This window comes from Zootermopsis nevadensis, unplaced genomic scaffold, assembly GCF_977971745.1.
Source record: "Zootermopsis nevadensis isolate Lab colony 2312 unplaced genomic scaffold, Znev_1.0 Znev_ptg000021l, whole genome shotgun sequence".
Lineage (NCBI taxonomy): Eukaryota > Metazoa > Arthropoda > Insecta > Blattodea > Termopsidae > Zootermopsis > Zootermopsis nevadensis.
The window spans coordinates 10,118,383-10,144,170 of record NW_028259153.1 but is presented as its reverse complement, the minus strand read 5'-3'; the positions used below and the strand labels follow the sequence as shown (position 1 = coordinate 10,144,170).

At 37.8% G+C, this 25,788-nt stretch overlaps 1 protein-coding gene and 1 long non-coding RNA gene across 5 annotated transcripts in view; one reads left to right on the top strand and one right to left on the bottom strand.

Annotated features, from left to right (window-relative positions):
• LOC110837357 (venom dipeptidyl peptidase 4-like) overlaps positions 1-25,788 on the top strand; it is a 60,972-nt gene that overhangs the window by 12,139 nt on the left and 23,045 nt on the right. The window contains exon 1 of one of the 3 annotated variants that reach the window (XM_087352851.1): positions 5,524-6,271. The exons of the other annotated variants lie outside the window; for them this stretch is intronic. Within the exon in view, the coding sequence (XP_087208977.1) occupies positions 6,200-6,271 (72 nt within the window). The 5' untranslated portion in view covers positions 5,524-6,199. Of the gene's footprint in view, positions 1-5,523; positions 6,272-25,788 lie in introns of those variants that run through there. 3 annotated transcript variants of the gene reach the window in all.
• LOC147873177 (uncharacterized) lies at positions 3,662-5,496 on the bottom strand. Of its 2 annotated transcripts, none has more exons than XR_015536180.1 (2): positions 5,249-5,352; positions 3,662-4,320 (listed from the first exon to the last, which is right to left on the bottom strand). It is a non-coding gene; the product is annotated as an uncharacterized LOC147873177 (long non-coding RNA). The 2 variants fall into 2 exon arrangements; XR_015536179.1 differs by having other exon boundaries at positions 3,756-4,320; positions 5,346-5,496.

Sequence of the window (25,788 nt, the reverse complement as noted above, 5' to 3'; positions counted from 1 at the left end):
CCCATTTCCAAAGAAGCCAAGAAAACGAAATTCTGTGACGGATTGATTAATACGAAGATTCTAACTATAACTCAGCTGAGGCTCGCAGATATTTTGCATCCAGTATAGACGATTTTTATGTACGGAAGAACGAAAATAGAGTTAATTTCTGGGCTGTTCATTGTAAGAACCACGACCTACGCCAATACTTGGCAGTGTTTCTTCACCCCAGATTCTCCGCTGTTTACTCAATCGTACGCATTATCAATTGCTGCTTTGTTAATGACCCGTCGATAAGCAAAGCACACTACATGCTCGACTGTCATTACGAGTTTCTACAAATTAACCATTCTTTAACACACATTCAAGACAGAGTATAAACAAATGATACTTCAAATGCGACTTTTAGCAAGGGATATGTGGCGTTGAATAAAAGATGCAATTATGAATTGATACATCGTCATTAAGTAACCTAAACGTACATTTAGTTACATGGCGTCTCCTTTCGTGCGCCAGAACGTGTTATTGCGAACAGAGCTGCATTTAAACCGCATACATTTGTAATTAAATCACTCTGCAAAATTAAAATATTGTTACCACCACATTAAATATTAATTTTAATTAAGTAATTGATACAAATAGCATGTCAACATATTACAATGTTGCTGAGCAGTAGCCTATGTATTTTCATTTCGTCCTTTTATGTTATATGATTTTGCACATGTCTGTTCGCAGTCGAGCTTAATTATATGCCATTTGTAGAAGGCGTGTTCTTTATTAGATATTTCGAGGGATAAACTTATAACCGATGAATAGAAAGAAGTAAACATCCAAAAGTTTGTGGGATTTGAGGGTCTTACTGCTGCAAGTCTTCTGGGTTGCTGCTCCGTGTAGTCTGGTAGGAGTTTCTGGCATTTCTGAGGTACTTGTTGCCTTCAACATTAGAGCGACAGTCGCCCTGAAGATGGAGGCAGTTAAAGCTCGTCTTATCTCCTTTCCATTTTCGCAGTAAACAGTTTTTTTGTAAGGTATAATTTTATATTGGTTTTCACTGAAAAGTTCTCCGATAATTTATATAGCAGTATAGAAAAGGTTTTGTTGTAGTTGTCGTTGTACTCAAGTGACCACGCAGGTCGTGATATTGTAAAGGGGACATTAAAGTGAGAGATCAGTTTCACTCTGTGGCCTGAAGTGTTTGTGAGAAAAAAGAAGTTCGGCACTTTCCACACTGGCGGTGTAAAGAAAACTTTACAACTGGGTAGCAAACTCTGGTCACTTAGTCTTTACTTTTAAAAATGTTTAGTTAGTTATTTATTAAGTTAACCAAGATAACTAGTTGGGATAGCTAATTCAATAGAGTTACTGGCACCGCGATTAACGACAGGACTTCGATTACCTGAAGTGACAAGGGTATTTTATCTTTTATATCAGCTCTAATTTTCGATCTGTTAGGTAACTAGGGTTCTTTTTCCGGCTATGAGTGGCCGAAGTGCTTGATAAATCATTTACATTATATAGCGTGGTTACGAATGCGTGGAGGTTTACTTACACGCCCCTCTATATCTTCGTGGTGTGTTGCTTGACACGAGACAAACTGTACTTTTTCTCGGATTATTATAAGTCCGCTGGATTCATTCTCACAGCACAGGTAACGCTTAAATGTAGTGCAGAGTTAATTGGCAGGGAATCTGAAATATTTTAACTGGCATACTAAATAAGTAATTAGACATGTAGCCAATTAGTGAAGGCCCTCTGGACGAAATTACGTGAGCGAGGGCCATGAGTTAACAGTAATGATAGTTGCATTTTTGTGTCTTGTCAGCATCATTCCATCTGGAGTCTTGTCTAGCCATCGTGAGGGCAATCATCCTTAATTTTTACTTCGGATTCAAAAAACAGGCCACTTGAATATCTGACCGAAGGTTATCAGAGTCGAAAGTCGTTAACGCGTGATGACCTTAACGCCTTGTCCAGCGTTTATTGCTTTGTAGAGCTGGTGGCTTGCCAAGTTCCTCTGTCTTCCATTCAGTTTATCAGTCGTGTACGAGGCAATGCGTAATAGTAGTGTGATGAAGGTTCGACCATACTCACCGCTGTGAAAACCTCAATTCTTACATAGTAGTGCGATGTTAAATACATACTACATTTTACCTGAAGCAAGCAGATTTCTGTCGAAACATTATGAATGTGTTTTATCGGAACAAAATAACGGATTCAACAGCGTTCTGGAAAAAAGGTACAGTCCGAAGGACAGGTAAATCCGCCTTCGGACACTGTATCGAGCCAATTGAACGCACTTCACGCTCGCCGAACCTACTTCCCTACAATCTATTTTACCATCCTCCTTTTTCTTCACGGTCGTCTAATTGGCCTTTACAGCAGATTTTTCAACTAATGATCTGGACCGATTTCTTGTTTTCTCACACAATTTAATGTATATCAAGAATAAGACAATAAACCAATCAGGTTCAAACTTAAACCAGCAACTGATGTAGTCTCGAGTGCCACATGTGAGTTTAATAAAAATCCAGATCGAGGTGAAATGTGTGGACAAACGGTGTGACACATCCCCCTCCCCCGTTTACATATCTGGAAATCTCCCGTTACTGGATGGGCCCAAGATACGTCCCAGTTGACATAAGCCACGAGAAATTTTTCCAGACGTCATCTAAAGCGATTATATTGGAACATGCTTACTGTAGCCAGTGTTCTGAGTTCACAGAGTAAAACACAGAAGCCTGGGAAGAATTTTATAAATACAGAATTTATTTTTACAAACATTTTCAACAGGAAATGTATAGAAATCAAAAGGAAAATGCAGCGTAGAATAAATATTATTACCAGCCTTTGGGTTTACTAACCATAATTTTCTCGTCCATTTTTATAAAATAAGGCAAATATTCAACATTAACAAAGTTAAACAAAATTAACAACAAAGCTCTCAAAAACAATGCAAATGCAAAATGACGACTGTCTGAAACATTAATAAATATGTTATTTTTACAAAGAATTATTTAATACTGAAGATGACTTCCCTCTGGGTTGTTGCGCCGTGTATTCTGGTAGAAGTTTACCAACTTTTCAGAGGTCCTTGCTGCCTTCATCGTCAGGGTGCTCGTTCTTCATCGCCCTGGTGATGAGCAGCAACCATTTGTTAAAAGTCGATAGGTAAATTTCTACCTGACTATACGGCGCAACAACCCAGAGTACAGCCCTTTTCATACTCTTCCTTTTGAGAACCTGAAATCTCATTTAATGTTGATAATTCTGGCACCCTCCCCGGAGCGTTGGTTAAGGGAGAGTTCACTGTATTTTCAAGGGATCTGCGACCTTTACCGCTTCCTTTACAGATAATGCGGTCTCTACAGAATGTAATTCGGGGTATTACAGTCTGGAACTGCTTACCTGCCTTGCCTAGGACATAAACAGCGTTAAACATTTGATCTTTTTATTTGAGACGTGTTGTGTTTTCTTTGCAGTGCGAACTGAATCTTTATTTAGAAGGGGTTAAACCAGGGGTGGGGAACCTGTGGCCTTCTAGGTCCTTAAGTGCGGCCTTTTGACTGAATCCAAATTTTACGGAACAAATCCTTTTATTTTTATTAATACATGCTGCAACTAAATATTCAAATACTTTCCAACATAAAGCAGACACAACAAAGTCATTAGAAGATTAGTTAACTTTAAAATTAACAAATAGTTTTCATTTTTTGAAATTATTAAGTACATAGTAGTTAGATTTTTACAAAATAATGTACATTTTTAAGTATATCTAATTGAAGTTTCTTGAATGCGGCCTTATTTGATTACAGCTAAATTAATGCGGACTTCCAACATGAAAAGGTTCCCCACCCCTGGGTTAAACATTGCCTTGTTACAGATTTGATGATTGCTCTTTTTATGTGTGACAATTTTAACATAGTGGCATACTGTAGGTTACTACTTGAAATAATTCACGGAAACGAATGATTAAATTGTGTAATTATTATTACTGATTTATAATTTCTAATAGCTTCACTGTGTAGATGTAAACATTGCATCATTTGTTTAGTCGTTTCACGTCTGCTGCTTTTCAAAATGTTGCCTAGGTGCCTAGGTCGCGGACTGACGATTATCGATGTTCATTCAACATCCGTTTCTCTGATGTACTGTGCCTTATAATATGATTATGAAGAGAATACGCATTTATTGCCCGAACAATACTTGAACATTACAATTACACAGTCTATCTAATTAGAAAATAGCAGGTTGGTGTACTAAATGTTCGCTGGGAAGCCTTTTAGTGTTCTATAAAACATTCGAGGCACAGGTAACTTGATTATATCGCCGCAGATCCATACCCTGCAATTGAAACATTTATCAATTGACATTCAGTTAATTAATCACGTTATCTGGAGAATATGGTGTCTTTTATAGGATGTTTAAAAGTATCTACCTCCATCGTAGTCTGTGGTCTTCCTTCCTTTTAAGCAACCCTACATTTATTCTAGGTGGTTGAATTTTTTATAATTTTTAATCATATCATAATGAATATATTTTTGAAAGGTTGCGTTGCATTTTGATGTATTAATGAATGTTGAATTTAATATGGTATTTGTGTCAGACATTAAATACAGCCTCAAGGTGATATAATAGTGTAAAAGTTGTCTCTGTATACCCAATCGTGGAGCAAATCTGTTCGGTCGGAGCATGAGAAATATAATTATTCAATTCAATTCAATTAAGTTCATTTATTTAAGTGCTTGACAACAGCTAGGTAAGGCCAATAACAGTCAAGCACTGTACAACATTACAGGATGAAATATAATACAGTGATTACATTCATTTGAATAATAAAAGTAAAACATTACAAATACAAAAACAAACAAACAAATGAAACTAAATATATAATATTGAACAATATTTCACAAGTAAATGGGCTAAATACGATACCTAAGTAATATAATTAAATTCAATGATACTAAATAAAAACATTAAACAATAAAAAACAGAAGAAACTTACAAAATTGAATACCACAAAATAAGATGCAGTCAGCATAGCAAGTAAATAATTTCATTTATTAATTTATTAAAGTGCTTGACAACAGCCAAAAAGACCAATAACAGCCAAGCACTAACAACAGTACAAACATTACAAAACAAAAGCAGGAAATAATCTCTGGTATGAGTATTTTCGGACATATTTGTTTCGATTGATTGATTCTCCTGTTTTAGTTATTGAAGACAAAAAGTACACAAGATTTCTTTCCTTAGTGCAAATAATACTTACTTTCTATTGTCTAAAACTAAGCAACTGGGTCATTTCAAACCTGCAAGACAGGTAAACGCGTGGCAACAGGGAAAACGGTTCTTTAATACGTGCATACCGATAAGGCGGTGCTTGAAATGATGTGACGAGGTGAGCCAGTTTTTCCATAGCAGCGGTTCAACTCTCGTCTGTTCGGCTGCTGCCTTTACAGGGATCGGCCAGCAGTCAATGCTGGGAGTCCATTTAGTGCGGTGGTTGGTTGTGCGCATATGCTCGATGCCAGTGATTTTGTGCGTCCTGCGCGGTAGAACCACTTACATGCCATTCTGAAACAGCGATATTCAAACTGCTTGCGTCTTTGCCTACGTAAAGCACGCGATGTAATGCATCTAGTCGTAACTTTTGTCTAGGCCACGAGGTCGTATGTTCTTGATTGAGTTTCTTACGTCTTAAGTGACAGTGATAATACGTGTTAGCGCGTAGAAAGCGAGGTTACGTTGGTGCTGAATATTGCCAGGGTTGTTTGCTTAATATAATAAGTAAAGTTCTTGAGAAAGTTATTTCTGATAAGGGATGTTGATATGTGAAAGGTTTTGTTTTGACTGAAATGGATTTGTGATGAGTGTTTGGTGTCAGTGAGTTAAGTAGTCTTCAGGGTGTAAACTGTAAGCTACTTTCGCCGATTTAACTCGTTTGTAAATGTTCTTTGTTTTACTTAAGTTCGCCGTGCAGATAACTTAAAAAGTGTGTACTTCAGAGTTTGTGTGTGTATAACAATGATTGGTGGATTTAATGATTACTATTCTGCTAACAAATAATAAAGAATAGAATAATGAAAGATGAGATGAAATTGGATGTTTATTATTAAATAATTTAAATATTCTTTGTTTGTCAGAAGACTGAAGGAAGAGTACTTATTTATTTTGTGTGTAATATAAAACTGTTGATATAATTATTTAAAAGAGACAAATTATGATGACGGAACAACGTAGTTATGGCAACGGGAGTTCTGCCAGTGGAATGGAGATTGGTAACAGCAGTCAGGTGAGTACTTGAATGACTCGTTAATTAGCAATCATTTAATTATGTTCTATTGTTGACAAAGTAAGAACACCTTTCTATATTGGAAATGAATACTTTCTATACCCGTGGTGAAACTTCTAAGCAGTTTACAAGTTGTGTTGTTGTTTTAAAAAAAAATTTGTGTTTCTTATGTTACGTTACGGTTCTGTGAACAGATTGTTTGTTTTACGAAGCTGAATCAGTTTGTGGATTTTGTTAAATCGTGGTTATTTAAATACACTTTTTAACTGTAGATTTTATACAGTATCGAATGATATACAATACATCATTAATGTCAATACGTAAGGATTTGGAAGAAGGCGGTAGAGGTCTATTTCAAAGAATTCTGCTCCGGAAGTCGCTTGGAGAGATTGAGGAGAAGCACAATGGACGATAATTAGAATAACCGGCAACTCGAGTAGGGCAGAGTGCCGAGAAAGCCAACGCTGCTACACCAAGCCTTCCGCGGAATTTTCAGCTGTTCCTATACCAATAATTAATGAACTGGGAAGGGCGTGGAAGAAAGCGATTGTCAGCTGGTTTAAGATGTATTCGCATAGAGTAACTGAGAAAAGCATGTGAAGTCTCGGGCTCTGTTCCGGGATTAGAATCCGGACGCATTCGGTTCGAAAGTAAAATAATAAGTTGCCGTGATTTGTTTTGAAGCAACAGAACAAACTCCGTACGGGAGGTAGAGGAAAACCACGGAAATATCCAGGCAGGAGAGATTGTAAGGATGTTTCTCCGTATTCACTAGTGCGTTAATTAGTGACGCTGTGCTTGATTTAGCTTCAGAGGAGTTAGGATAATTGTTATTGGTATATCATTGTACCTTTTTAAGAATCATTTTTTGGATAATTTGTTAGCTAGACATACTTGTCTGTTCCTTGTGTGGTAGCAGTGTTTTTGTACACTTTTTACGTCCTGTAGCGACAGAAGTTCCATAAATTCTTCATGGTTGTGATCATTTTTCCTTATTTATTTTTAATCCTGTCGTTATAATGTTTAGAGTTGCATTGCACTCTATATTTCTCCATCTTTCGTATTCCCAATTTCATTATTTACTTCTATCTGTACATTCGTCCATTATCCACCTGCGTAATTCATCTGCTTCTTTGTTCCTTCTATCTTTTGTTCATCGTGATGTTTATTGTGGCCTCTGCTTTGGCCATTTATCCAACTTGCCTGTACCAATGTTGTCATTTGCTACTGACTTTTCAATTGTCTCCGCACATTTTCAAGTGGTTTAATAAAACTATGATTTAACCTTTTGTATTGTATGGACGTGAGACTTGTTCCACCCTGAGGTAGGACATAACAATTCACGTTATCTTATCTTATTCGCCCCTATACAGCAACGCCGACTGAAGCAAACAAATTAACCAAATATTTCCTCAGTCCTTATTAGCATTCTTGATTATTCACTTGTACCTTATTTTATTCAGTGCTGTATACCTTCATCAACTGATGGAACGTCTTTAAAACTCAGTGGAGCATAGTTCTTCTTGAGAAGCAACTAGTCGCATAGCTGGTAATGAAATTTCTCGCTTTTTATGGAGCTAGGTAACATCGTATTTCTTAGAGATATTTTTTAATAATCCCTCATCTAATATTAAGTCTCATGCGTGATATCTTCCCTTCCGGTTTTCAGCTGAAATTTTATATACATTAAAATAGTCACGTAATATATTCCTCGCACGTGACGTCCTCCTTGATTCAATGAGCCAAATAATATTTGGCGATCAGTAGGCCGTGAAGGTTATGAAGCCCCTCATAACCATCATGCAATAGTGTTTCAAAATCGATTTTGGTTTTTGGGAGGTGTGGGGAAGAACGGCAGAAGAAGAGGAGAACGTGAACGTACGAGATTCGTCAGATCACATCCTGGAGGAAAATAAACGGAAACCGATTATGTAATAAGACACACAAGACACACAAGACTGCAAACTCTTATACTGTAAACAGTGCAGGGAAACAGGGCCCCTCCTTGAGTTGGCACATACTCCCAGAAAGAAACGAGATATAGGAAGTGAGATTTTCTGTTCTCACAACGACGAGTATGATGATGGCTTCTTCAGCGTTGTTACGCCTTGTAGTCTGGTGAAAATTCACCGATATTTCAGAGGTGTTTGCTGCCTCCATCATCAGGGAGATGACTCATCGTACTACACGGCGCAACATCCCACATTTAAACTTCTTAACCTCGTAATGGTTTTAAAGTTGCTAATCGTTGTTATAATGACATTTCATTCAGGCCGTAGTAATTGAATACAGGTGGGAAGTAGACCCAGCAATGGTAGAAAGCTCTTCTGACATTTTGTAAAACGCCGTAATTTGTCACAGTCGCAAATACCGATGTTAACGTTATTGGCTGTGGGCGTTTGAGGTGATGTATCCATGATTTTTACTCGAGGTGTCCAAATAAGGCGCCAGACCAGATCAGAAACCCATCAGCGCAGTGTGAATTTGTCTCAAACTGGCGTCACTGAAGATGTGTGAATGAAGGACGGGAGAAAAGGGTACATCTCACTCCCACACAATTTCATCAATTTACACGCTGGTGTCCTCGAGCTGTAAACTTAACTTTACGACCAAGTTAATCACTTTATATACGTATGAGAAATACGTACAAGGAATTCCATGAAACTCTCATAAACTTTTATAATTTTGTTCTGATTATTTATCCGTGTCTTATGGAAGCGTTTCCAAATATTACCACAATTCTGAAAAGGTTGTTGTTTGCCTATGGCTTAAAAGAGTTTTATGTGATACGGTTTAATTAATTATACGGTAAGCCGACTTAGAGCGTTTGTGTGTGCGCGTGCGTATAAAACTGCTTGAATATAAGGGGTATCTAACACACTTGAACATGAGCTACGATGTCCCCAATTTTTTCTTCCTAATTTAAATCAAGGACATTACGATGGGCCGGACATGTCGATGTTTGTCTTAAACGCTGCAGCGTCATGTGGACTTAACAGATGGATACTAACGTTTCGGAGGAATATAGTACCTGTTCCCAAAGAGTTAATTGGATTAATAGCTTATTTTAGTGAATCTCATTGTTCACTTGATTTAATATGTTAAATTCATTTTACTGGGTATTTATTATCACTTGGATTTCTGTGGACGTGACAACCGCGTCTTTCCGTTAATGATTCGTCTAAATCTTCTAACACGCCTCACTGATTGTTAGTTATTCTTTGCTCCCAAGCAACAGGGAACAATATCGTACTGGCCAATCCATGAAGTAGACATCCATCTTCGGACTCACCGCCGTGAAAACCTCAAAATCCTACACGGTCCATTTGTGTCACGTTTTTTGTACGGGGGTAGGCAACCTGCATGACCGAGGGTCATTGTGCGCATGAATACGACTGGAGATTTCATTATTGAAACAATGACCTCTGATCACATTGTGTAAGAATGACCTTGGATCATATAAGTGCGACAGTGACCCACGTGAATAACACCTTTGGAATGTCAGTGTACTCCAAAGAGTGCTTATTTTCAGTCTCGTTTTTGCCGGCTTCGTTGAATCTGTTAGCAGGAAAATAAAATGACGAATGCATTGATGCTTGGAAAGGACTCGAGATGGTTAAGGAGAGCAGAAGAAAGCAAAATATATTCCAGGAATATTATGAATAGAGGCACTCAGATGCTTATGAATACACTGGGCAAGAATACGTGCAAAAATGACGTCGCAGAGCAAATAAAAGCGATACTTTTTTTTAAATTTGTTTTCATCAACAGCACGTTAAACACACACAAAGACCTGTATTTGCAGAATTAACAGTAGAACCATATGAAACGGAGCATTTTGCAAACACAAACAATAGCGAGTTTTTATAATGTTACATAAATACGTCACTGACCATTATTTTCTCTCGTTACACTTTTATTGATTCTACCCTTTATTTCCATCCCCACACCAAGAGAAGGGTAGAATAAATTGAATAAGCCTATAACAAGTGTTGTGGAACGGATTGGAATATTGATTACTAAGAGAGAGGCTTTGCTTTTAAGAGCGAAAGACTGCTATTAAGCATATTAACGGGAGTCTGATTTATGTTTCTGACGTACGCGGTTGAAGTGTTTGGCCGGGTACTCGCTGTCTTGACTGGGTTTCTGCTGATCTTCTCAGTTCTCTATGAAAACGACGAGATTTACTTTAATAGGACGCGGCTGCATCAAAGTCCTTCGCTATTAATCTTTTCATGATCGTTGTCTGATGTGGAAACATCATCAAGATCAAATCGGTCACTCCTGCTTCAGGTCAGCGATTTCAAAACAAACACATCTGATAAACATGGCGATTATTATGGATATTCCCCATCTATTTTTTAATTCAACGTTTGGTAAACTGGATCTGTTTTCGTGATAATGTAAAAAGGAAACTACTTAGCTGGGTCCTTAGAACGAGCTAGTCTCGTTTACTAGAGCACTGAGTTTGAAAGCCAAATTTCTGTTAGAGATGGCGAAAAGATATATGAAGGTCGTGTAATTATGGAAGAAATTATTTGATCTATCTCAGTTAATAAGATGAATTTCTGTGGGTTGGGCGACCGGAGTTCGCTGCCAGACGAAATCGTTGTGGAACTTTTTCTTGACTATCATGATCAGAGTAGTTACAGATTAATAATAGTCTCTCACAATCGTAATTGTATTTCTCGGAGGTAAAGGTGATTACAGCGTGAAGTTGTTTTTCAATCTTCGATTAGTGTCGAAGTCTTAGAATGCATGTTGCATGAACCTGCAGACGACGATTGGTATTTTAAAACTGCCATTAAAATCCAAGAGTCTGTCATATGTTTGTACATTTCTCTGATACATGCAATGCGATTATTATAAAACATTTCTTCTTCTTAATATTTGGCAGTGGCCTACTCGTGTAAATAACGGATCACAAAACCAGATTATTTAAGTAGCATTAATGATATTGATTATAATTGGTGAATTTCTGGAAAATCTCCCCCAATACATCCTTCTGCCCTGCCGTAAATTGCTGAGATTTGTACTGAAATCCTGAACACGAAGTTTTGCCTTATGATAACAATTCGGAGGCCCCGTGCCAGTTACATCATAAATTCTGCTCAAGGCTCTATATACGTTTCTTGTTTGAAACTCGTCTGTAGAAACAACAGATACTTGGTTATCAGCAGCGCAGACATTTGTAGCTACGTGCCTTTTTACGTGGATTTCAGGGACGAAGACAGCTGTCTACTTAAATCACCGTTTCTTTATTATACGGAACATTTAATGAGGTAGATATGTATTTTTGTCATATGTGAACTGGATTTGTCTGGTTCAGGATTAAGGAATGTGGATAAAAATAATTCGTGTAGTTTTTTTGTAGCTGATTTCTTCTTATCCAAGTTAATTATATTAATTATTGTTCGTAGGTCTACTCCTAATTAAATATTAGAGGTTTATGATGATCAAATTGAGGAGTATGAGATAGGAGGTGCAGGTAACACGCATTGGGGCGTTGAGAAATGTGCAAAATTTTGATTGGAAATCCTGAACGGAAGCTACTCGTAAGACCTAGGAGTTGATGGTAGGATAATAATATTAAAATGGACCTCGGGGAAATATGGTGTGAATTGGATTCATCTGGATCAGAACAGGGACACTTTGGAGGGTCTTGTGAAGGTGTTAATGAATATTCTGCTTTCATAAAAACCGGGAAATTTCTTGAATATCTGGTTGTACTATCACATTTTCAAGAAGGACTTTGCTCCTTGCAGTTATGAATTAAATCTAGACAAAACAATGAAAACAGAAATATGTGACATCACGTAGTTATAAACCTACAGGGCAGTACATAAGAAGAGAAAGATGTATCTTCTGTCGTGTAGTCCAGTAATTTACCAGTGTTTTAGAGTTGTATACTTGCTGCCCGTAAAACGTCGGCAAACTTCTGCTATACTTCACGGAGCTACGACCCAGAAGATGGCCATACTCGCCGCCGTGTGAATAGTTTGCTAGTGCTCGTTACTTCAGTGTGTCTTACTTTGCAATAAGGCTAATGGAGAGAGTAATTTACAGGTACTATATAGTCAGCTGATGTTATTACCTCGGCCAAGCGAATTGGTGTCAATACTTATGTGACGACACCGTTCCAGAAGGCCGGACGATGTTCAGGTATCAGTGATATGAAGCATCAGGTCACGGACGCATTGTCGCCGTATGAATATTTCATTACTTCGAAAATATAGTTCTCAAGTCACGTCTGTAAGACAGTTTAGTTTAGAGTCTTTATCTGTACGTGTGTTCGCGCGCGCGCGCGCGCAATTTAACACTCGTGAATCATTACAAAATGAAATAGACCTGCCTCTCTTTTAACTTTATATTCTAGGTACAAAATATAATTAATTCCTACTTTATCAGTACGCCTACAGACTGATTCATCTGCTTACATTGCTGTGAGATTTCAGGTTCTCACGGCGGCTAAAAAAATGACAGCCTTCTGCTATATTGCGTCGTGTAGTTTCGTAGAAGCAGAAGTTTCAGAGGTACTTACTGTTATCGCCCTGATGATGTACGCAGTAAACTCCTCTGAAACATCTGTCTACTTATACGAGACTGATGAGACTACACGGCACAATATCCCATAAGGCTGTCATCTTCAGATGAATTGGTTAGATATTTAATGACACACTATCATGCACATCGGTTACTTAGCGTCGACAGAGAGAGAGGGTCGCATTCAGTGAAATTGAAAGGGTTGATGAAGAAACAGCCATGGCCTACTTAAATATACTATCCCATCACTCGTTAGGATGAAATGAGGGAACGCGATAAACTTCAGAATATTTGGTGTCACAGTTGAGATTCGAAGTAGTTACTTCCCGAATACATGTCAGAAGCGTTAACAGCTTGAGCAGATTTCGCTGTTTTAAATTATCAGCACAAAGATGTACAGAAACAATTTCATTTACGTACATTTTTATTACCAGGCATACAAGAAACCGGTTCATTCAATGACAAAACTTGAAACTAAGTTATATTTATTTTCATCTGCATATAAGCTTGTTTTCAATATTAAAATTGAACCTAAACCGGTTGATTCACTTGCATTGCAGGTACGTGACTGAGTACAGAAATAATACCATTTGCATTATTTTTAATATGAAATTTAAGTATATTATCCATTATCAGCTTTTCTTTTGTGAATAGTGCTTGCTTCTGAATGGCGGTGGCAGGTTTGTCGGTACGTCGTATTTAGAAACTGAATTAAGTATTGAGGTATCCGGCATTAAATGGCTTCAGATGACATTGAACTTCCCCCCCCACCCCCGTTTAATTTTAAAAAGGTTGTGATTCAAGGTCACATCAAAATTGTACAAAGTTGCAACACGAACAGCGGATCCCAGGCGAGTGAAGACAGCTTATAACTCGCAGGGTAGCAAATATGGCAACGCTGTACTGTTGACTTGGTGGCGCTTGAAGTGCTCCGTGACCTTCTGATTACATAATATATTTTCATTCAAGTATCTGTACCTAAAAGCATTTGATTCAACATAAAAATGTTGCGTGTGTCTCCCCCCCCCCCCCCCCCCCCCACATAATAAGTCTCTGCATTACTGAATGTGTATTCACGTTGTAGTTGGTCTCCATTCTACTGGAAACCAGATACATTTTGCAGCTAATAATTCGGGACCAGGAGTGCCAAAACTAAGTACACGACAGTCGAAATTCTCGTTTAAATGAATCGTGGGAGAAACATTTTTATTGGACAAGTACCTGGTCTCTTTAAACGGGATAAAAGTGGCCGAAGGGTGAAGTTGAACAATCAGCATCCATATTTCATTAGGAACCCCTGGAGTGTACTTTTTCGTCAGTTCTGTGTCCATCTGGCTTCATCTTAATTACAGGAATAATTTTATTCTGCTTTGGTTATTTTCCCAAACTCCAGGATCATTATATTATTACTGTTTTTCGGGATTTTTTAGCTTCTTGTAAGGACCATTGCCTTCTAGACATGCACATTAGAGTCTGCAGAGTAGGTGGCCGGTGTCATCCACCGAACAGTTCGCATATCAGCTGTCAACTGCCGACTTTGTCCACTATGTTTTATCAGTTGCCAGTGTGTTGCTTTCGTAAATGTATTTTTATTCTTCTAATGAAGCATTCTAATTATGTTCTTTTTAATAATCTGTTTTGTGTAATTCACCACCAATAGAACTAAATGTTAAAACCCTAAAATATAGACTCATAACTACATGTTTCGATACAAAATGTCACCAGGAGGCTAGTCTTAAATAGTGTAATACGCCATCATTTTCATATCAAATCTTTGGTCTAATAGATTTATTTATAGACATGTAGAATTCCAATTTCAGTTGTAAAATTCCTAGGATTTATTAAAAATTGGATTATATAGGCCCATAAATAGATTCATTTGACCTAATTTAAAAAATGAAAATATCCACGCATTACACCGGTCTCTTGATAATATTTTGTATCTAAGCTTGTCGCCAAAGAATTTATTATTCTGTGGTCTTAATAGTTGTGTTGTGTTAATGGTTAATTATACAAAATACATCAATTTATTGTCTGTGTATTATCCACGTTACGTTTACTGTAGACACACTTAGAACTTAATGTGGCCTGTGTTTGAACATCACTATAGAAAATCGTTCTAAATGTTAGCTCGTAAAACGTTTTCTGTTCCATTATAATAACCACAAGTTATCACTTCGTAATGTGTGTACTTTTCTAACTTCCTATTCTTCCACAACTTTGGAGATGTTAAGTAGGCAGTCTGACGGTAATTCATTTTCATACTTTGTTTGTGTTTGCACTGGATTCATGTAGCTCATAATAGATACCACTGGCAAGCTGCTGTGAACGAGCTTTCAGGCTCCATAAAGTGCGGCGAATTTCCTAACTACCTTATCGTTTATTAAAATTTCAAGTTTTTAGTTTACTCCAATGGCGAGTTTGGTTTCTTTTTCCTGGGTTCGGGTCTCAGCGTACTGTTAATTCTATATTTATAGTCGAATTTCACGAAAAACTAAGTTAAGCTCTAAGGTACCTCCTGCCTATGGATCTGAGTCTGGTACCACTTAAATTAAGCCCTGCCCTAATTTAAGTACCCCCTCCCCGTTAAAAGAAAAATTAATTTAAAAAATCTTGATGAATCGCAGGAACTTTACAAACAAGCTGCTTCATAGTAAGACCCAATAAAACCAAAACTGTATTGCAGATGTCCAGTGATAATGGCAGTTCCTGTCAGTTTTCATCTCGAAACAAGAAAGGACGTGACTGTTTTGTAGCAGACAAGTTTCAAACACAGGAAATGCATTAGTTAACAATGATAATTACTTCGGGGGCGTACGTTTTCAACATAGAGCTAGAAGTGAATTTGTGCTGAATGAGCACTTCTACACATTACGTTTGTGCAGAACACTTGTACACAATGCATTTGTATTTCTGAATAAAGTTTTTTTCTTGTCCCTCCAGGAAAATGACGGAATAGAACCCTAAAATTGGATATTCAATATCTAAATTTCACAACCATCTTACCATCTATCGATATGTAGTTCAAAAGGTGTCGTTAGTAAAACCATGAACCGACATGTACGAATCCATCGAATTGTTTGTGGCACGAAATATGGGCTAGGATTTACGGACGTTATCAGATATTCTGTTCACGTTAATCGTACATAAATTCTATATAGATTAAATACAGGTACACCCTCATTCGCGGGGTGCCACCGGAAACCGTTTAAAATATCTGGATTCCACCGGTTAAAAATGTATTAGCAGTTTAAAAGTAGACGGTGGAGAATCCAAGTCAATGATACTTATTTGGGTTACAGTTGGACGTAAAACGAGGTTATCGATTTGCGTGCTTAGTAAAGATTAGGATAGTAAATTATATTTACGTGTGTTTTCTTCCAAGTTAACGTCGATTCTGTCGCACTAAATTTCTGTATGAAACTATTATAAAGCATTATAACGTCGACTTATATTGTACTAATTTATATTTGATGCTCTCAAGAAACAAACTTCCAGTGCCCTTTGAGTGGGAGCCTGGGTGGGCCCCGGCACGTGGTGGCGAAGAGAAAATTTCTGCCTCTGTCCGGAATCGAACCCCGGACGTCCAACTTGTAGCCAGTCATTTTATTGAGTTTTAAGGTGAAATTTATTCTACGTTTAAGCACCAGAACATGAAGAGGTATAGTGTGGGGGAGGTGGGTATGCATTATAGACTGTAGCTTCACGCTCCGGCCTTTGTATCCTTGGAGATGGGATCCCTGGTATCTATTGAAAGGGGGGAGTTGTTTTTGCCCCCAGATTCCTGGATGTAGAGGCGAAGAGAAAACCCCCTGTTTTGCTGGAAGTCGAATCCCGGGAATTTATTCCCTGAGCTAAGGATCAGAAAGTGTGGATGTTAGGAGACATTCTTTGGCATGGCATAAACACTGAATTATATAAAATTCGGCTGACGTGTTCAACGATTGGGATTAATAAACGTGGGGTCAGACAAACGATCGCTTACGCTTTCGGGCAGGAGTCCCCAATTCGTTATTAAATGCAAAAAACAGCCTATGAATCGGAAAAGAAGACTGTCTCCGACCTAGATTTTTTTTTGTCGTTTCTGGATGAAAAATTCGGAGACTGTGTAACACACGAAAAGAAAGTGTCGCAGAAAAGATTTATATTGAAATCTTTTTGAAGTTTTGTTTGCTTCAAGAAAACGAGAGTTTCCATGATCCGTTATGAATATTCATCGTCCAGTGTGTAAATAATGCGAATGTAGGATAAAATACATCCATTTAAGTGACGAGACCGAAGCAGTGAACTGTAATCTGTGACTCGATCACTCCGTCTACACTCTACTGAAATCTGATAAATGAAGAATATAAAGCAACTGCAGTGGAAACCGTAGCGAAAGATAAAATAAAAAAGTGAATTTAAACGAGAAAAAAATGTGTCCATCGTATTGATGTCTGGCCATAAGGGAGTGATAATATAATTATACAAGTTTTATTCTGAACATTTCCCACTGATACATGTTTGATATTAACTGCGTTTTGAGAGTTGAATTCACTCCCGTCTTTATGCGATGTTCATGGATATGAGTGGTAAGTAGGTAAGGATTCAGAAGGATAATTTTGTTGTCTGTACTATCCCGGCATTCGCCTTTAGTTGCGGTTTTTACCTCAAAGAAAACACATTTCTCCAATACAAAGATCAATAACGCTGAATATTGCTGTCGTCTGGATTGTTGCTCCGTGTAGTCTGGTAGATGTTTACCGACGTTTCGGAGGTCCTTGCTGCTGGTAGATGTTTGCTGACGTTTCAGAGGTCCTGATAATGGAGGCAGCAAGGACCTTAGAAACGTCGTAAACATCTACCAGACTAGACGGCGCAACAACCCAGAAGACAGCAATCTTCAGACTCACCGCCCGTGAAAACCTCAAATCCTACATCAATAACGCTGTTCAGGGAAATAATAAACAAACTAATATAATATTTACTTCACTCTGTAGGTAAAATGCAGAGTTGTTGATTACTAAAGCAGATATCACATAGTTACCACTGGGGTTTAAAGGGTTTCGCACAATATCCGACTTTCCCCTTAAACTTTGCACATATTTTAATGTTGATTTATGGATACATTTTCAACGCTGGCAAACATTTCGGACACTCAGGCCCATAAATAAATACCAGCATGTTGTTAATAATTACTGCTCACGTAGAAGCACTCCACATCACTAGCCTATACAACCCGCAACACAGCCTAAGCGCTGGGGTTGAACTGGAGCACGCAACCCTCTCCACCGCTTACGTAATGAATACATTGCGAAGTGTTACTGACCTGCGGGTCACAGCGATAGATACGCTCGGGTCAAGATCATTTCTGACAGCTGCTGTGTCACATTTATTTTTGTATAACTATAACTGCGTATGATGAGAATTATGTAATCCATTAGTTCATTTTGACCGTTGTAATTTTATACATCATTAAACGATATTGTTAATTAATTAATTAATTAAAAATGTTTTTTTCTCTGTTTATTGAGCATTTCATAAGGTGACAGAGTTACATTAATCTTGTCGTGATTCGATAATGAAGTCCACTTAATGGAGATGGTCATTTGCGATTGTCAGCACGTTAAAGTTAAACCAAAACTTAAACACTAAGATGAAATTAACTTAACATCAATATTTCTTAGTAGCATTTGCTTCATACTATACGTAATAATTATACTTTCATTCCCGGAATTTTGGAATTAGGTATTGGAATTTACTATTTACAATTGTTTTGATTATTCACTCAGGAATCGGTTTCAAGAGGTTTGAGGAAACTGGGTATACCACGTGACACGATTATTTATACCACGTCAGCTGATATTATTCGTTACTGTACTCCTTAACTACGCTGTTGTGAATATCACCTTATGTGTTCAGAGCAGTTTCTGAATTGAAGTACCGCTTATTCGTGTCATAAATGGGACAAGAATGTGATAATCCCGCGAAATGATGCATTTTTATGTGATGCGTCAGTAATAATGAAACTTATGGGCAGATGGCTTGGACTTTTATATTATAGCAAGTTGAATAGTTCATTTTGACTTTACAAAATTATTTTTTTAAACGTTTTCGTTGGAATGCCTAGAGGGAAGAGACATAGGCGAATATGAAACGGTATTATTAATGGGTCTTAGGAAATAGGGCGATGAGTACTGATGATGGAGGCAGCAGGCACCTCTGAATCGTTGGTAAACGTCTAGATTACACGGCGCAAAAACCCATTATTATCTGAAAGGCATGTCTTGCTTAACACTTCTGATTCGTCAATAAATGACTTCAACAGTTGATAGACGTTAAATAAACGATCAGTCCGTCATATTCTCTGTTTATTTAACGTTGCTAAGATTATATCGCCGAGTGATATTATGGTTAGTGAAAAAATATAAATTTAAATGATCTCGAGTTGATAACTGTAAACCTATCGCTTAAATGAAGTGATAAAAATCTAATAAAACGAAATAGGTCCTGTGTTACGTATGAGGTCAGTAACCGTCAAGCCAGATTGTTGACTTAATAACCGTGGTCGTATAGATGATCCGTCGAACTGCATAATTTTCGTTTTTTTCTCTAATTTTTAACTGCATTTCCCAGCCTCCTGCGAAAAAAAGGTATGTATTTATCCACTTGCTGTTACGAACACAGCGATGACCACTAAAATGTACGCATCTCTTTTTAAATGTTACTGCTGTTTCGAACAATGAGTCATGTACTACGTGGAAAGATCGCTTTTTGTCGTGTTCATTACGACACGGATATTTTACTTTTTTATGAATAAACACGAAATGTGGAAGGTCTAGAAATGTTTATGAATCTTTCATGAACTAGTAATCGATATCTCGACACGGAAATGTTCATCTGCGGTTTGTATACCCGTTGACAGGCCATTACTGGGAGGGTGAATTCCCTTTGTCTTAAAGCGATGAGCTAACCGGAATAAAATTGATTTTCTAACATTTAACAACAATAATATGTTTTTCTTCTAAAATTGAATGGGTTGTTGCCCTTAAAAATTCTAACAATAAATTAAGTTTGCTTATATAATACTGTGTCCTCGGTTTATTTTCATGCTGTAATGATGTCTTGTCCGTAGGTCTGTCACTTATGAAAAGCAGTGTTCAGTAACAATCTTTAAGTTCCGTGGGCACACTGTATTATTGTGTTCCGAAATTACCGGTTTTATATACTGACTGAAGCATATTCTACTTTTTTACTAGATTTTTCAAGTTGTCTCTTTAATCCTGGTCTTCCGACCATAATTTTGTACGTATTTAATATTTCTTCCACGTGTGTAACATGTCAGTTTTATTTCAATTTTTAATACAAGATGAGCGTGAATTATTTCCATATATTTCGTTCAGAAGAGTTTGAATACAAAGGTAGTAAATTTATTAGGATAAAAAGAATCTACTCGTGTCTAGAAGCCAGGTCTTCTGTATGAGAAGCTGACTAGTTCCATTCTGAAGCCTTTCTTACTATTCATTTACATAGTAGGCCTAAATTGCTTGTGCCTAAGGCCTTTCTCATTTTGTGAATAATAAATTTACCTTTCAGTTTGTTCCCCGTTATCTTTACTTCATTGCAGTAAAAAAACACCAAAAATATTTGTGTTTTGTCGCCTTCCATCCTGATGAGGTGTTCGCACCAGTGTAATTAGGTTTTATGTTATTCCAGGAAAGATAAAGCATTTATAATGTTTTAATTTCTCACTTGGTCCATTATGAGATACCGTGATGTAGGATTTTGAAATCGCACTTCAGAAGATCCTTCAAACCTCTTATATTAAAATTAATGGAAATCCAAGCGCAGAGAGTAGAGTTGTTTTATGGATTATATACAATAGGCAAGCGAGCTGTATGCTAATTTACCTAGAAGCTCGCATGAACTTTAATTAATTCTCATCACGATTTGAAGATACAGTTTATCGGTTAACGGGACAGTTATCTCCTTCGCAAAGCCATCGTTTGCCACCTATTACCGCCTCCAGCAAATCCAAGTTTCTGCACAGCAAATGTTTGTACACGAATGCTCAGTATTCAAGACCTTTGGGAGACCTTATTGGATGAACAGAGCTTGATGCTTCGTACTAAGGTCCTAAGTTTGAATCTACGATCGGAGGCACGCTGTTCTGAGTGTTATAATTCTCTACGAAAATCCAGCTTAGACTAGCCCATAACCTCTTCCTTGCACATCGTGCCATTTGACATTTCATCTTCCAATTCGTGACCTCCACCATGAGTGGTTTGATGAGAATCAGATTTCTTCATTCAGTCTGCCAGAGTTTGACTTTAACAAATGGATAGCAAATGCCAGTCTGTTGTGTCGATTGTGAAATACCATTAGATTAATGTTAAAATTATCTTAAAATTAAGTATGTATTTCATATCATTGTGTCAGTTAACCAACTTGAATGTCAAAAAGCGACCAACAGATAAGGCCTACAACCATCATACAATCAAGCAGTTGCGGCCAATGGCTGTTGTATTGTTAAAGTCAAAGTTGTTTACTTAGGGGGTCAACAGATGCGATAAGCTTATATGTATAAGGAAGTTTTGCAGATAATTTCGAAGCATTAATGTTTAATTTCTTAATTGATACTTTGAGTAGTCGTGCACAAGACCACTTGGTATGCTAAAAGGTTAAAGTTATGGATTGAAAAATGGGAGATTTTCGGACCACACGGGTGGCGTGTGTGAATTTTATCACGCTGATCTGGAAATATCATTCGAATAAATGTAGCCGATATTTATATTTGAAATTAACAACATTATGATACCCTTCCTCGTTTAGGACGAAGCAGCTGGTCAGTCCTTCTAGCATAGCCCAGGAATATCTCGGAACCTTCCCAGTTTTCGTATAGTGTTATAGTCTCACATAGCAATTCTGTTCGTTGAGCGCAGAAGTCCATAATACGTAGTTTGATTTCAGATTTGGTTCTGTGGTGAATTCTAAAGGGGATTAGATCACGCTGTCTCGTTCTGTCATTGTCGCGTCACAGCTCAGGCGGTTAATTGCTGGCTTGTCACCGCGAACTTGCGTGTTTGCGCCCAGATCGGTCAGTCTGGGATTTGTGGTGGACAGAGTGGCACTGTGACAGATTTTTCTCCAAGACTTAAGGTTTTTCTCTATCATTATTATTCCACCGCTGCTCCATATTCACTGTGGTATCTTGGGGGTGGACATGGAGCCCGTTAGCGGCCCGTTCCACACAGACAGCCTCACCCTATTGCGACAGCAAAAATAAATATTCACCATACACGAGTCACAAAAATATGTATACACAATCCTAACGATGATGCGTAATAATATGTAAAATTTTGAAAAATTTCCATTGTCTAAATCAGAAAATTATAAAACTACAATGTCTTGGAAGCTGGATTTTGCTTCCGTCTTTAGTTAACAGAAGGTAACAGAACTGAAGACCTGTTTGTTAGGCTGTCTGATTGAACAGCCTTAGACCAGTTACGACTGGTTTCTCAACAAGAACTCTTCTTCACTGTGTTAAATTTGAGTTTACCTTTTCCAAGTTTTGGTTTGACTTCTTTCATATTCGTTAACGAACAGTGAAGTTGGAGTCATCTTCGAACTTGTTCACAACAATAAAGTGCCTGGGGCAGTTGGCTTTCGAAAACTTTTCTGAAAAGGAAAGTGCAAATCGTGACGATGCATGTAGGCTACATATAAAAGCAAACGTTAATGTTATTGAACCATGGCAAATTTATTCCTTGGCCCGCTGAGTAGTATTTGCAATGTGTTAGAGAAGACGGTAGGATTGGTGTTACTTCCGTTACATCGCTATGACTTGTGTAGGTTGTAACCACCTTAAAAATTACACGGCGTAAGAACATCGTAGACCACGACCTACATTTTCACAGCCATAAGAACATCAAATCTCAGACTTTGCAGCCTCGTTTGTGAAAACAGATTGTACAGCATAACGGCGAGCACGAATCATGGAGCTTGCCGTGATTAAATATCAAAATCGTGTGATAGGAAACAATGATTGTGAAAATATTTTGACATAAAAGGCATGAAGTAAGGCCTAGGATACCAATCTGTCGATGTACGAACTTCCGATATGCGAACTTTTGCTACAACGAAGAACCAGAATTCGTTAGAGGGCCGAACGTCCGCTTCGTAAGTAACTAACGCGTAGGAATACAGTAGTTTATTGTTTGTTTACGTAAGTTCTTATGTGTATACGGTAACTACAGTAATTGGTGCACAATGTACACATTTTATTTTACACTTCAACAGTGTTTCACAGAGTTAAATAGGTAATAACTACCTATTATAAAAAGTAATAATGCATTTATTTGTATGGTTATAAGAGATGTGGGGAAAATATTGAGTGATTCTTGTGGGAGTTGGAAACCAGTCAGAATTATTTTACGTTTAAATTAATAGTAATTTTCGATTTACAAATTTTCATCTTACGAATAGCTTTTATCGAAAGAATTGTATTCGTAAATCACGTGATAATGTAATTGAGGGACTTTGTGATTTGTGCACTGTACCTTTTGAGGTTAAATCAACAAGTATCTGCAAATAGATTGCGTATTTTTCTTTGCGATTCGTCTCACTACCGAATATGCACACAATCACAAGCGCTGAATCTCTTATTTGTGCCATTTTAATTGATTCTGACTGTTCAGTTGTCTTGTCCTACCAGCTATATGAACGTCGTCGATCAACGTACCCACATCATGCACTAAACAAGACCAGATATTTGTTGTTGAAGGTGTGAAACGTGATTAAATTCATCACAGACTGTGCAGATTATGATGTCAGTGTTCTGCGTGTACAGTTGGATTCAAATGCTCTGAAATACTTTGGAATGGCCTAGTAGTGTCACTGACGCACAGTAAATCAGAGCATCATGTCACATCTGTGACTGAAAGAAACATCGATCATGTCCGTGCGATAACTATCGACAACTGGGGAGTGAATATTGATGAAACGATACGCCACCTGCAGTTTAATCAGGATTCTGCTTATCGGATCGTTCACGACAGAAATGGTGCTTAGCGCAAAGCCGACATTATTTTACTGCTGAAAATCAGTAAGGGCTGTGTTGAAAAATGGTGCAGTTGTAACTTCAGTATTGTTTTGTTAATGTTAACAACGAAATACCTTATAATGTGTAAGTCGACTTTTTAAAGTTGTTAGGGTAATTAGGTGACGATATGCTTGAACTAACCTCTTTGAAAACGGACATCTGAATTATCGATAATAATTCAGGAGGATAATATTAAAATGTAGAGTATGACGATGGTTTATGACGTGTGAGGTGATCGAAGTTGATTCAGAATAGTGTGCAGTGGTGGACTTCGATAACCCTGGTCAATGGTCAATGATGGTTTTGTTAGATGTATTTGATGGTTTTTAATTGTGATTTCAAAAATGGAATGTTAATTTTTCCACCACCAGGATGTTGATATATTTATAACTTTATTTTTAATTGAAAGTTAAGCAAACGTACTTTACTGAAATATTTGATACACAGTAATAAAATGTGTAATCTCTGATTGCTCCTGAAAGTGGTCCTTGGCTTTTCCGATGTGTTCAGTAACAGGGTTAATCCGATAGCATAGGCATGTTTTGCCTGATACCCAGTTCTTTGCAGGCCTCGAAAACGTTCATCGACCAATAGGTGGGTGATTGATGAATGCCAAAAATGTTTTGAGTCACTGCTATTCCATTTTTGTGTTCTGGATATAAAAATCTATGACGGGCAGTTAGACGTGCCAGGGGAACAAAAAAAGTTCATATTTGTTGGACAGTGTGATTGGCGATGTTGAATCTTAATGTAAGATTTGAGGTTTTCACAGCAGTGATTATGAAGATTTCTGTCTTCTGGGTTGTTGCGCTGTGTAGTTTATATGAACCTAGCCCCACGCACCCTGTTGGCATATTCATCGCCCTGATGACGGAGGCAGTATGACCTCTGAAACGTTGGTTGACATCGACCAGACTACACAGCGCAACAACCCAGAAGACAGAAATCTTCATCGCCCTGATGACGGAGGCAGTATGACCTCTGAAACGTTGGTTAACATCGACCAGACTACACAGCGCAACAACCCAGAAGACAGAAATCTTCATCGCCCTGATGACGGAGGCAGTATAACCTCTGAAACGTTGGTAAACATCGACCAGACTACACAGCCCAACAACCCAGAAGACGGAAATCTTGAATCTTAATACTTCTGTCATGGTGAGGATAGTTAAGTTGAGAAATTTCTTTCTAGCATGTCCCACGGGCTTTGAGCTAGTATTTGGTTGGTATATATTTGCTGTTGGTTTTACGAGGAAGACACACAGATGTGTCCCACTGAATAATTCTTTCGACAAACATATTGAAAATTACGAAGTGAAAGCTGCGAGCATAATAGCACGAGCAGAAGGGAATGCAGCAGATTCGCTTGTGGGTGCAAACAAGTGGATGATGGAATAAATGCTGTGGGCAATGCAAGATATAGGAAAGGCGACGAATTGCGCGTGTGGCATTTTACGACACCGATGATGGTTTAATGCATGCATCTTTTTTTCTTTCGTTCCTTCGCGATTCGTTCTTTTATGCATTGTTTATTTCATTTGTATGGCTTTAATATGAAGATAAATGTACTTGGCTGTTTGAATTTTATGTTTACACTAATACTAGCAAGGGACTGGATTGTCAAATGCGTTCCAATGCGATTGGCGTCTTCTAACTCCATGGAGTATAGGCCTTTAGAGAAGCTGATGTTATCAGCTTGTAAACAAATTTCCGATCTTAACTTGGGACCGGAAGGGTATTTACCATGTCTGTAGAAGCTCGCCATGGTAGGCCACGACCACTTCCTTACACATCCTTTCCAATTTATTATCCATTGTCGTCCTCTTATCCGACACTGTATAGCCTGGTACTGAAATCGTCTTTAAATAAACAATAAATAAATAGAAGCCCACCA